The sequence below is a fragment of the Argopecten irradians genome, chromosome 16 (assembly GCF_041381155.1).
Source record: "Argopecten irradians isolate NY chromosome 16, Ai_NY, whole genome shotgun sequence".
NCBI classification, from domain to species: Eukaryota; Metazoa; Mollusca; class Bivalvia; order Pectinida; family Pectinidae; genus Argopecten; species Argopecten irradians.
In genome coordinates this window covers 12,441,945-12,454,723 of record NC_091149.1, presented here as the reverse complement: position 1 = coordinate 12,454,723, position 12,779 = coordinate 12,441,945, and the positions used below count along the sequence as shown (strand labels likewise).

Here is a 12,779-nt window from a genome sequence, read left to right as displayed (position 1 = left end):
AAATTTCACTTGAAAATTGAATTTCATTCCCATTTTAAAGATGCTACACCGGTGACAAATGGTAATTTTTTCTCTATCAAAAACAGGAGAAGACGAATAAGTATTTTTCTTCACTAAAAAAAGTTACTTACTTAAGTTACTTTGCACCATTACCACCATTGAAACATTCGAGCTTCTAAGTTTACTTCAAGGTTGAAAATATTAGAAATAATTAAGTGCATACCGAAAAAATATTCACAGTACTATGTCCTACATGGAATGAAATACTGATTGGCGTGAACAAAAATGAATATGTCATATTTTCTTTTGTGTTAATTAGACATATATGTACTTAATTAAACACCAGTTATTGTTCAAATGATGAGTATCGTTTATGCTCTGTCGGTAGAGGAACATCTTTAAATACTCATTCCAATAGTCGTTTTCTTATCATGCTTAAGGGATTAATTTCTCCTTTCATTAATAACCTTATCAAATATGAAATAATAACTGTCTTTATGCTTCACCCCATCGTGGTACGTGTAAAATTTATATAAACACACTAACCCGTGCATCAGTAATAAGCTTAACAACAGTAATACACTTGTACAATATCAGTAATACACTTGTACAATATCAGTAATACACTTGTACAATATCAGTAATATACTTGTACAATATCAGTAATATACTTGTACAATATCAGTAATACACTTGTACAATATCAGTAATACACTTGATATAATTGTACAATTCTGGATCTAGTTCGTTTTAAGGATTAACTTGAATAGATTTTTTATCTTATTGAAATACTCTAACTAATGTTTTGTGTTGTATCACCATAAAATAAAAAAAATATTCAAGTTAATCATATTGTATTTGAATCTTATCCCTGATAATTCCAAATTTTTGGGACTCTTATCTCTATGAATTTGTACGCTGTTATATCAGCCAACCAAAGGCAGCATTACAAACTATTATTTCATGTTTTACGTTCTGAGATGCCAACATAATTTTTAAGCCAATGAAGATGCTCGTTACAAATAAGATTGAAATCATATAACACTAATATGCATGGTAGAGTATCTTTTGAACTACATTGAATCTTTCTGTACAGAGGAAGAAGTAAACGCAGCCTTCTTCAGAGTACTGGTAGAGGATGCCGCGTTTCCACTATCATCCAGTATATCAAAATACTGCACTTCCGGTCCGGGCACTGAAGAGTTCCACATGATGGTGAAGTCAGGTCAGTGTACACCATTCAGTAGATAGACTGGGTAGGCCTCACCGATAATTGCTTCGAAAACATATTTAATAGCGCACCCTAGTGGCGAGTTATGGAAGATAATCATATCCAATCTGCCAATTCTGAAGGAAAGAGCATATTACTACTCTTTCATAAGCTCCAATCATTTCCATTATAGTCTTTTAAATATTATTTGATTGAGTTAATTTCCCTTTAGTTGCACAGTAACATTGAATTTTTGTTGAATGATTAAATTGAAAATAATGAATTAGTTAAATAGGTGAATTTTCAGGTATCTGATATAATAGTAAATTCGATTTATCTAGTATACAGATAGGAATAAATAATACCATGAAGTACAAGGATTAAATGGAACCAGAATCTCCGGAAGGGTGTTTGGATTAGTTCATTACATTTAATTTTATTCTTAATCTATTAAATCTCTGTCACCGAACTTGTGTTAGTTATCAACTGGATAATTATCAATAAGTAATACTAGCACTTAAAACACCTTCACTACAGGTCACGAGGCAGCGTCAAGACAATTCGTTCCCGTAGATCTGATGGGGACCTTCACCTACGCATACACAAGCAGCAGTGGCGCCACCTCGTGTTCATCTGACAGCCAATGGGATGTGTGCAACAACCGTACCATAATGACGTTCGACTACACTAAATGTGCCACAAATGTGGCATTTACACGTGAGTGTTAACACTAAATGTGCCACAAATGTGGCCTTTACACGTGAGTGTTAATACTGAATGTGCCACAAATGTGACCTTTACACGTGAGTGTTAACACTAAATGTGCCACAAATGTGACCTTTACACGTGAGTGTTAACACTGAATGTGCCACAAATGTGACCTTTACACGTGAGTGACCTTTACACGTGAGTGTTAACACTGAACGTGCCACAAATGTAGTCTTTATACGTGAGTGTTAACACTGAATTTGCCAACTGTTTAATACGTAAGTGTAACACTAAAATGCCACAAAAGCGGCCTTTACAAGTGAGTGTTAATATAAAATGTGCCACAATTGTGGCCTTTACATTTCAGTTTTACCACTAAATGTACAACAAATGTGGCATTTACACGTGTCGAGTGTTAACACTAAATGAGCCACAAATGTGGCATTTACACTTGAGTTTTAACACTGAATGTGCCACAAATGTGGCATTTACACGTGAGTGTTAACACTAAATGTGCCACAAATGTGGCATTTACTCGTGAGTTTTAACACTGAATTTTCTAATGTAGCATGTGCCACAAATGTGGCATTAACACGTGAGAGGTAACACTAAATGTGCCATTTACAGATAGGAACATATCTATTAATATGTCTCAAAACAGAAATTGTAACTACCCCGATGGTTTTAATGTCATTACATTATCGGGGATCTCTTACATATTATAAACATGGGAAATGTTTTTAACAATAAGAGACATTAAATGAATTATATGTCGAATTAAAAAGAGATTTCCGATGACTTTTTGTTTCAGAGGAAGGAACATTAAACTGTGTGAACTACGTCACTAACAGTACAGTGTCCTACGTATCGGCACTCAACACGGGCAGTGTTGACAATACAAACTACTTCCGGTTTACTTGTTTTGTAAGTATCAACAGTATGTTTGGTATCAATGCGGTTTTATTGACACAACTTAAGCTTTAACCAACACTACATATCATAGTACTTTTTCTTTTGATACTTGCGCAATATCAATAAATTGTCTGTTGCTGTCAGAACATCGATAACCATACATAATTCAGTTCCCTTTGTATTTTCTTCTGTCATATTGGTTTTCAATTGCCTTTGACATAATGGACATTGCAATAGTTTTTGTTCTGTCTTCTCTCGTTTGCATATAAAATGGCGTACATTCCAAAATAAGCTATAAAAGTTTCAAAGATTTCAAAATCTTGATTTCAGTTATTTGTATACATTTTTTGTAATCAAGTCACGATACAAAGCTTCTGGTTTGTCAAAATATATATATATCATACGATTCCAGTGAAAATTTGTTTATGCCGGTATTTGAGGGTTTTATGCCGGTATATGAGGGTTTTATGCCATTATATGAGGGTTTTGAGCGATGCCGATTCCTCCCATAACATTTCACACTTGTTACATACTCTGTTGGTAATGTTATATGCTGGGTTCTGCTGTATGGTTTCATGCCTTATATGTTTGCTTTGAAGGCCGTTCAGATGTCGGGCTCTACCACAGAGGTCAGTATGTCCCACGGGAGTTGTGACAAAAGTCAATCGCCGACGGTGGCTCCGACTGCTGGCGGAATAGCAACTCTTACGCCTGACGGTAAATAGATTGATTGTACGCATGTTCAATTAATAAAATAAAATAATTCGTTATGTGACATCGGTCTCATTGTAAGATAATGATTTATAACTCATTTAAATAATTAGTATATTATACAAATAGGGTTAATCAGTATATGGTATCATTAGGATATTACTCAACGAAAAAGTATCATTTTTTTTTATCTCCAACGACCGTTGGCACAAAACTCTATAAAACAATATTCCTAGTCTAATACTGTCTGTATTTTTTTCTTTTATAAAATAAATATGGTTATTTTTCATGTGCCGTTTGCAGTTTTGTGTCGTAAGTATAATTTTATTTCACTTAATCAATACAGTATCATAGTCACACATTACCAAGCATATACCTCAAATTAATTGGAAGAATTAAATCAAGGGTTTCTCATTGCTCATGTCTAGTTAGGAATTTTGTTTATCCATCAGCAAAATACTACATGGATTTCTACAAGTGCATGACTGATTAAAAAATAGAAATAAATCATCTTTAAACTCGTCAAATCATTTAAAACAATTTACAATTATCACTCCTGTAATTGTCGAGGTACAGATAGAATAAGGAAAAATACCATTGCGTTTGTATTGTAGAATATAATATCGTTGGCTTCAACGGTCCCTTTTCAAAATAAAGACACACGATAGATATAGCGAATTATTCAACACAGATAACTTGGTATATCACTTTTGTTATCCAGGGCCATGTGACCCTGACCCCTGTCAGAATGGAGGCACGTGCACATATGCGGGCGTAGTGTACACGTGCACGTGCCAAGCTGGTTACGGAGGAACAAACTGTGAGCTGATTGGTAAGTTATTTGTGTTGGTTTGTGATGCTGTTTTCACTCACAAATAAGCATTCAAAATATTTTTCTGACAATTTAACAACAAACATTTTATATGATCATAACACCTACAGTATAACCACGTGTACAGCTTATTTATAATGTAAAATATTATATAACAGTATTATTCTTTAATATGCTTTTACGGAGTAAAATACCTTTTAGATAATAGCTATATATAGTTATGATTAAAACGATAACTCTGATGCTTGGTTTTGTTCTTTATCTACCCATTGGGCAAAAGATAATAAAGATTCGTTTGCGTCAACTCGTACGTATGTACATGTTCTAAAATAATAATTTACAGTATACATGGCTTTTACACACACAATGTCTACGTTACAGTATAGTCGGATATTTTCACGGATTCAAAAGTTCTTGATTTTGACTTAAACTAGAAATAAAAATTTCGCTATTTGGCTGTAAAGCTATAAATGATTCAAGTAGTTTTTGATATTTTACGGATCTAAATTTCGTGACCATGACGTACAGCGAAATCGCGGAAATATCATCCCGCGAAAAGAACCGACTGTACAGTAGTACTGGTAACAATTAAAACTAATGGAGTGTGCGTGAACGTGTCATTCCTACTTTAATAAATGTAAAATACCCCCTTTACCCCGTGTTATATCTAACAATGAATATAAATACTAAGTCAACCATTGGATATTCTTGGAATAAGCGGCTAAAATTACGTAAGTATTTTCATTTGAATATTTGATCCAATCAACTTTTTTATGCATGTAAATTTACGTAATTGGTTTCCGTTTTTTAAAGGTAATTGACTATGTTTCCTTTCTTTTTGTAATAATTAAATATCTATTCAGAACATTGTATAAATCTCATTTAAATTATGCTTTTATTTTTTGTCACACAGGAAAAAAACAATTATGAATAAGAATAAAGCTTAAGTTTCAGTAAAAATAATGTCCCGTTTGATTAATCTACATTGCTCTTTGGATTATATTGTTGTGCAATTTCCGTACAATCACTCAAAGCACGAGTCAGTATACTAACTAAAAGTGAAAAGCCAGAAATACTAAAATGAATTGCATTGTCAACAATTATATAACAACACATGCTACTTTACAATGATCAACAACATTAAAAGTCGTTATACAATATAAGCCATCCTTCAAAACTCTTCTTGCATGGTTTTTGGGCTAGTGTTAACATGGTTCCAGCTTACATGTTCACCTGTCAATGGTATTTGATAGACCATTGAAGACGACACATGGAACCATTTTGTATCGGACTCCTCATGTCTAATATTGATTTTAATACTGTGACTGACAAGACACAATAGCAATATAGATCGGGCTGCAAATGCATTGTAACAAAAATGTGATATTTGGAATTACTGGTAAAATGACCACATTGTAAAGGAGTATATCATTAAACAGAGATACAATGCATCAACGCGATGACACCGCGGGGCGTTTAATTTATTGTCGAACGATACAGATTGTGATCTTCTATATATCCATACCTTGAATATTAATAGCTTAATTTAGACCTATTCACAACTTTGTAATTCATTTTGATATACCTATTGTAATGTTATTGATACAAAAATCGCTTTACGTACCGCGAGGTGTGTTCGACAGGGTTAGTCCAGGATTAGAAATACAAACTTAGAATGGGGTTTAAATTACTGTTCGATCTTTTTTCATAAAAGATCAACTATCATTAGAAGTTTATATTTCACTTTTTGAAATGTTAAAGTAATCCCGGTACCATATTAAATAATTTTCTAAGCGTGTGTAAATCAGGTAGTTAATGAACAGGTTCAATGTATCATAACCATTAGATAGGTGTGCAGGAAGTAATATACCGGCTCTAATACATGTAACATATGCAAAAGTGCGATAAAGTGCTCGATTGATTACCAAAAACACATCAAGGTCAAAATTCAAAAATACAGATCTCCCCAGAAAGTCTCACAGACATTATCATACCTATGTACACACATAACTTCTTCAATAAAATTATTTCGGTAAAAAATGTTTTGTTAGCTATTCGTATTAAATATTCCTGCATTTACGTCCTGCCCATTAACATTAGAGGCTGCGGTGGCCGTGTGGTTAAGATGTCTCGACATATAATCACCAGACCGATCACCTCTGGGTCGTGAGGTCGAATCCCACGTGTGGAAGTCGCCAGGTACTGACCGCTGGTCGGTGGTTTTTCTCCGGGTACTCCGGCTTTCCTCCACCAACAAACCTAGCACGTCCCTACATGTACCTGGCTGTTAATAGAACGGTAATGAAATAAAATCCAAACTCTAAAACCCTATTACTTTGATAATAACATGTCATGTTTATAAAACATTTCAATCCGGACCGTCACTTTATTGCATTTATGATAATATATCATGTTTCTAAGACGTTTGTTCATAGATCCGTGTACTTTGTCTGCCCCGTGCCAAAATGGCGCCACCTGTGACAACCCGTCCTCAAACGTGTATACCTGCACGTGCGCTACTGCTTATAGTGGAACCGACTGTGAAAATACACGTGAGTAATACAGAGGGGTATAGATAGGTGACATATTAACAATTTTGAGAACTTATAGCTTCTTATGGTTTCGTTATAGTTAACACACACAGAAGAACGAAATTCTTTAGCCGTCCGGCCCGTATTGAATGAACTTCATTCGCCAAGATCAAAACCACTATTGTGAGGTCAAAAACAGTATTGTTATACATGTATCTATCGGTGATATATCATCTTTATTGGGCTCAGACCGCTTGGCAATCAGCCATCTCTTATAACGTAATCTTCATTCTTTCGTCTATTTCCTATATAATTTTGCTCAACAAATAGACATGTTGCGAAGTCTGGGTTATTGCCCAGAAATTTCTTTTTAATAACATTTCAGTACCATGTGAGTTGGGTACGCCGTGCCAGAACGGAGGAACTTGTCAGCCAGTAGGGTTTAATTACACGTGTGGATGTGTGGCGGGATACAGCGGGGACAACTGTGAACTCTCAGGTAAAATAAATATTGATCAACGTAAAGTTTCTTTAAAGATGGATTAAAATATGTAAACATAAGTTATGTCATACCATTCTCATTTTAGATCCATGCATTCTGACGTCACCATGCCAGAATGGCGCCACGTGCATCAACCCATCATCCGGGACCTATACGTGCACATGCGTAAATGGTTACAGTGGGACGGACTGCGATAACAGATGTAAGTTTCAATGCTGATTCAACGCAGGAATTTCGTTTATTAAGCTTGCGATTATCATTGTTTTTTCTTATTTTTTCTTAAATGAAGAAGACTGTTTGTTCGTTCTTTTATACTTTTACATTGTTTTATCGCAGTAGTTTTTAAGCCTAAGAAAGAAAGATTACTTTAGTATTTAAAGAAGTGTCAATGTTATTATATACATATAAACAATTTTTATATATGTATAAAGTCGTTGATTCTAAATTAAACTTTTTTCTACAGTACCGTGCATAATCGATCTTCCGTGTCAAAATGGCGGAACATGTCAGCCGTCTGGATTTGACTACACATGCGCATGCGTATCAGGATACAGTGACACTAACTGCACTTATAAAGGTAATGTTTCTTTATAATGTTTCAGTTTTTGTCAATTAGCGTTGGCCAAATTTATCATTTATTTTTTCATATTTGTAGGTCCTCGGTGATTTTTTTCCCTTTACGTCATAAGACCACCATAAGAAATAACATCATTTCAAATTCAAATTTCAAACCAAGTAGGAATGGGAGCATTTGTTAATATTTCTAAAACCAAAGAATCTTGTTTTAAGCCTCACATTACAGAAGCAGGTAAATGTAATCACTGTAAACCAAATTTCTTTTGAGGCAACTAAATTTCGCAATTTCCATTTCAAAACAAATTCGCAAAGATTCGCGGATTTAAACATTTGATGAAATTTCCTATCAATATCAATGATGTAAATATTAATTCACTGACATCAACTTTGGCGAATTTACTTTGATCGTGAATTTCGCGAAAGTAAATCGCACGCGAAAGAAAGTTGTTTTGCAATAAAGCGTTGGTCTCACCTTTGTGAAATGCTTGGGTCTACCATGATTGTCTTTGTTGGTATGTGCCTCAGATTTCATTTCATGAAGATATTATCACGATTCATCTGTATGAGTTTCCAATTTTTCCAAATGTTTGTGTGGTGAGTGCATATGTGTTTTTTGAAGCTGTGGTATAAATGTTTAAGATGGAATAATTGTCCATTGTATAATGTTATGACATCGAAACACGCTGCACAATCACTCTGGTTACTCTGGATTTAATACCAAACGGCAGAAAAAAAATTTCCACTTCTTTAATGTTGTATGTATTCAGCGTAATAATACTACCACTTTTATAGACTGGTCTCGGTAATGAAGGCCATATCGTTTTACTATCAAAATCTTTGATGACGAACATATAACCCAAAAATTGCCTTTCAGAAATTGAAGCAGCAGATTATGATGTGTAAACATGACATTATTTTTAAAGAACATGTATGTTTTGAAATATCAAATTTCATTGCTTGAATATACCATTACAATGTTTAATATAGAAAATGTATTTATCTATTCAATGGGAAGAAAAATGGTTATTCATTCAATGATAGTGTTCGTAATAAGATATGATCAATATTTTAATCCGAATTCAAAGATTCCTGTATAGTCGATGCTCCTTGTCAGAACGGCGCGACATGCGCAAACCCTTCTTCCGGCTCTTACACGTGTTCCTGTGCTTCCGGTTATAGTGGCGGAGACTGTGAAAGTGAGCGTAAGTATATTGTATCATTGATAAAATTCTGGTGAATGCCCAGACTAACACCAAGCAATTTGTAATGATAATTAATTATATGCTACGACTTTAAACTTGGAAACAATGATTTAACTCGATATATTTTTGGAAAAGAATTATTTTTTTATGAAATATATTATCATCATTATTATGCTCATAATGTAACTTATTTACCAAGGTTAATGGCAGCCAAAACGAATCTTTTCATTGGGAACATAAATGCTTTATCTTTCCCCTTATTTTAGTGCCATGTGTTCTATCGAATCCTTGTGATAATGGAGGAACATGCCAACCATCTGGGTTTACATATACCTGCGCATGCGCTAGCGGATTTAGCGATACAAATTGTACATGGTCAGGTGAAGTATATTCAATAAAAATTTATTCGAATCTTATGATTAGAAATTCTAAGTCGATCGAAATTCAAGTTTAATCTGGTCTAGTTGCTGATTGAACTAGTAATCTTGCACAGAAATGATAATGTAGATAAATTATTCTATTGCTTTTTACATTATTATCCTAGTTATACTTTTACATCGCTGTTATTTATAGATCCTTGTGTTTGGTCTTCTCCGTGCCAAAATGGCGCCACGTGCAATAATCCTTCATCAAACATGTATACATGCACGTGCGCGTCTGGATATAGTGGAACCGACTGTGAAAATGAATGTAAGTAGTGGTCATTGTCTATATATACATTTTGATATATTAATATGTTTAGAACTACATAATAATTTGAATTTACTACATACCTTTATTACTTTGTTTCACTGATGACATGAATGAAAATTAGGAGATCGCCTGCCTTTAACAGTATGAAACAGGAAAGATCGGCTACATCTTTACTTTATCATGTCCTTACGTATTCCTTCTCCGAATCATGCTTACTGTACATTTTCAAAGTTCTCATAATTAGAATATAACATTGTATGCATTATTTTTGCATTGTATTTATTCTTATAACAAATGATCAAATCATAATCTCTAAACCATTGAAGAAAAAGTATGATATTTCATAAAATTACGTCTACAAAAATTCAGGGAATCTGTAATACAGTAATGTGGAACAATTTTAAAAGGTGTGATAGAGAGAACATACCTTATATTAAAATAGATCTTTATAAACGTTTTCATTTTCATTTTGTCATTTTTTGGGTTTGGTTTGTTTTAACAGTATTGTTTCATAATGGTATAATTATACTTTATGTTTACAGTACCATGTGAGCTAGGTACGCCATGCCAGAACGGAGGAACTTGCCAGCCAGTAGGGTTTAATTACACGTGTGGATGTGTGGTGGGGTACACCGGGGACAACTGTGAACTGTCAGGTAGCATAAATGTTGGATGAATATATATATAACTTAAAAGAAACTATTTATTGAAAATGATTGAGTAATACCTTGTGTGATTCATTTGTGGGTTCTGCAGTTATGGAACGTAACTGGTTCGTTTCTTGAGGCATACGACTTTGATCTAAGATAGCGGACCTGATGTATTTCGTTTGGCGTTGAAATATCAGGTTTGGTGAAAACGAGACGTAATAGATGTTGTATTCGTTAAATTTGATTTATTACGTAATTTAATGCATTTTAAAACTTATTTTTTATTGGTTTATATTCGTAATGCTCGAAAGATGCCATTTCGATTTAGTATAAATGGCAAGAATCCGCAAGTGTAACGCACGAATAATTTATTAATTTTCCATTTTCCAGATCCATGTATACTGACGTCACCATGCAAGAATGGCGCCACGTGCATTAACCCATCATCCGGGACCTACACCTGCACATGCGTAAATGGTTTCAGTGGAACAGATTGTGATAACGAATGTAAGACTCAAAATGCTTAGACGCGTTTACATTATTCAAACTAAAAAAATATGGAAAGAATTGGGTTTGGAGCGTATTGACTAAATTTCCTGCAGTATCGTATCATTTGTCTGTCTTAACACTTAAAGTTATATGTGCGTATTTTTCATACTCACGAATTAAGATGAGCTTCTAATATGTTATTCATCACCAAAAGTTACTAACAATTTGAGAATTCCAGTACTTTGAATGCAGAGGTTTTAATTTTACATGCACAAATAAGAGCTGAAAATGATTTATGGCAGTACTGCCAAAAATCATTATATTTACATCTATATTAAAGTGAAATGAGTACATACGGTAAGACCATGAAGCCAAGTTGTGGTCTACATTTTAATTGCACATTTTATAGTGTTATTAGTAATTGTAAAGTGATTTCTGCAAATATGTTTCCATCTAAACATACTTCAGACATAAAAAACAATAGTTTTACAATACATAATTGCTGTGTTGTAGCTTAGGTTTATAAGACATCTGAACTTAATTTACCAAACCATATGGATTACAATAAGTTAAAAAAGAAAAAAATCACATGTCAAAATTTTCGCCCAGTTACGGCACATATATCTTTAAATTATTTTTTACACCACAGTACCTTGTATACTTGATCTCCCTTGTCAAAATGGCGGGACATGTCAGTCGTCAGGATTCGACTACACCTGCGCATGCGTATCAGGATACAGTGATACCAACTGTACTTATAAAGGTAATATTATTTCAGGAAAATTCGTTTCAAGATATCCAGGATTAGGTCGAATTACATTGTTATTCTTTTTTTCCTTCCACCATGCATGTCTCGTGCACGTGTTGCCAATAGAGGGTGGATATTAAGTGTAGTCTTTGTACCGAAAACACATTTGGGGACAATATTTGTTTAATAAGGTGGACATTCAGAATGATTTGCAGAGTCTTTTGTATAACCTTTATCTACTAATAATTCAAAAAAGATCCATCTTTATATATATAATCAAATTATATTTGCAATATTTCAAGAATTACCTACTGAGAGCACTATTATTTCTCTGAAACATGCGATTTGAAGACACCGAGCAACACACTTAAACACGTCGTCCTACTCTCTAAATGATGAACACTAAGCAGGAGCAAAAACTACTTTTGTCATAATACAATAGGTCTTAGCCAATGGAGATAGTTCGACCGTCTTAAGTGTTATACAAATTAACACGGCAAACTGTGATCTATGAACTCTTTATATATTCTCTCAGAAGAGGTTATTGTTTTCCCTTCAAGCAAAAAAATTATTTTAAGAATAATTTTATTTCATTCAACAGATCCCTGCATCGTTGATGATCCTTGTCAGAATGGTGCAACATGCGCAAACCCCTCTTCCGGTTCTTACACGTGTTCCTGCGCTTCCGGTTATAGTGGCGGAGATTGTGAAAGTGCACGTAAGTAAATTCTTAACTGATACTGTATTGATTAATGACCTTAATGTTCATGCCGTAAAAATCATAAATGATATTCTTCATTTGAACAATAATTGGTGTTTAATCGTGTATATATATGCCTAATTAAAACAAAAAATAATATAAAATAATTTATTTCGCCTTTGGTGCATGCGCAATCAGTACTTCATTCCATATAGGATATATAGTGCCACGGAATTTTTTCGGGATGCAATTAATTATATTTCATATTTTAACTTGAATTAAAATTAGAAGCTCAAACGTTTTAACGGTGGTAAT

General features: G+C 33.8%; 1 protein-coding gene across 1 annotated transcript in view; it reads left to right on the top strand.

The window, feature by feature from the left end:
- The window catches only part of LOC138309993 (neurogenic locus Notch protein-like), a 53,899-nt gene that overhangs the window by 13,293 nt on the left and 27,827 nt on the right, over positions 1 to 12,779 (top strand). The window contains exons 5-21 of the mRNA XM_069251144.1: positions 1,097 to 1,225; positions 1,748 to 1,927; positions 2,730 to 2,842; positions 3,430 to 3,547; positions 3,845 to 3,853; positions 4,263 to 4,373; positions 6,809 to 6,925; positions 7,290 to 7,403; positions 7,492 to 7,608; positions 7,870 to 7,983; positions 9,068 to 9,184; positions 9,451 to 9,564; positions 9,758 to 9,874; positions 10,420 to 10,533; positions 10,918 to 11,034; positions 11,666 to 11,779; positions 12,366 to 12,482. Coding sequence (XP_069107245.1) covers positions 1,097 to 1,225; positions 1,748 to 1,927; positions 2,730 to 2,842; positions 3,430 to 3,547; positions 3,845 to 3,853; positions 4,263 to 4,373; positions 6,809 to 6,925; positions 7,290 to 7,403; positions 7,492 to 7,608; positions 7,870 to 7,983; positions 9,068 to 9,184; positions 9,451 to 9,564; positions 9,758 to 9,874; positions 10,420 to 10,533; positions 10,918 to 11,034; positions 11,666 to 11,779; positions 12,366 to 12,482 — 1,932 coding nt within the window. The remainder of the gene's footprint in view (positions 1 to 1,096; positions 1,226 to 1,747; positions 1,928 to 2,729; positions 2,843 to 3,429; positions 3,548 to 3,844; positions 3,854 to 4,262; positions 4,374 to 6,808; positions 6,926 to 7,289; positions 7,404 to 7,491; positions 7,609 to 7,869; positions 7,984 to 9,067; positions 9,185 to 9,450; positions 9,565 to 9,757; positions 9,875 to 10,419; positions 10,534 to 10,917; positions 11,035 to 11,665; positions 11,780 to 12,365; positions 12,483 to 12,779) is intronic.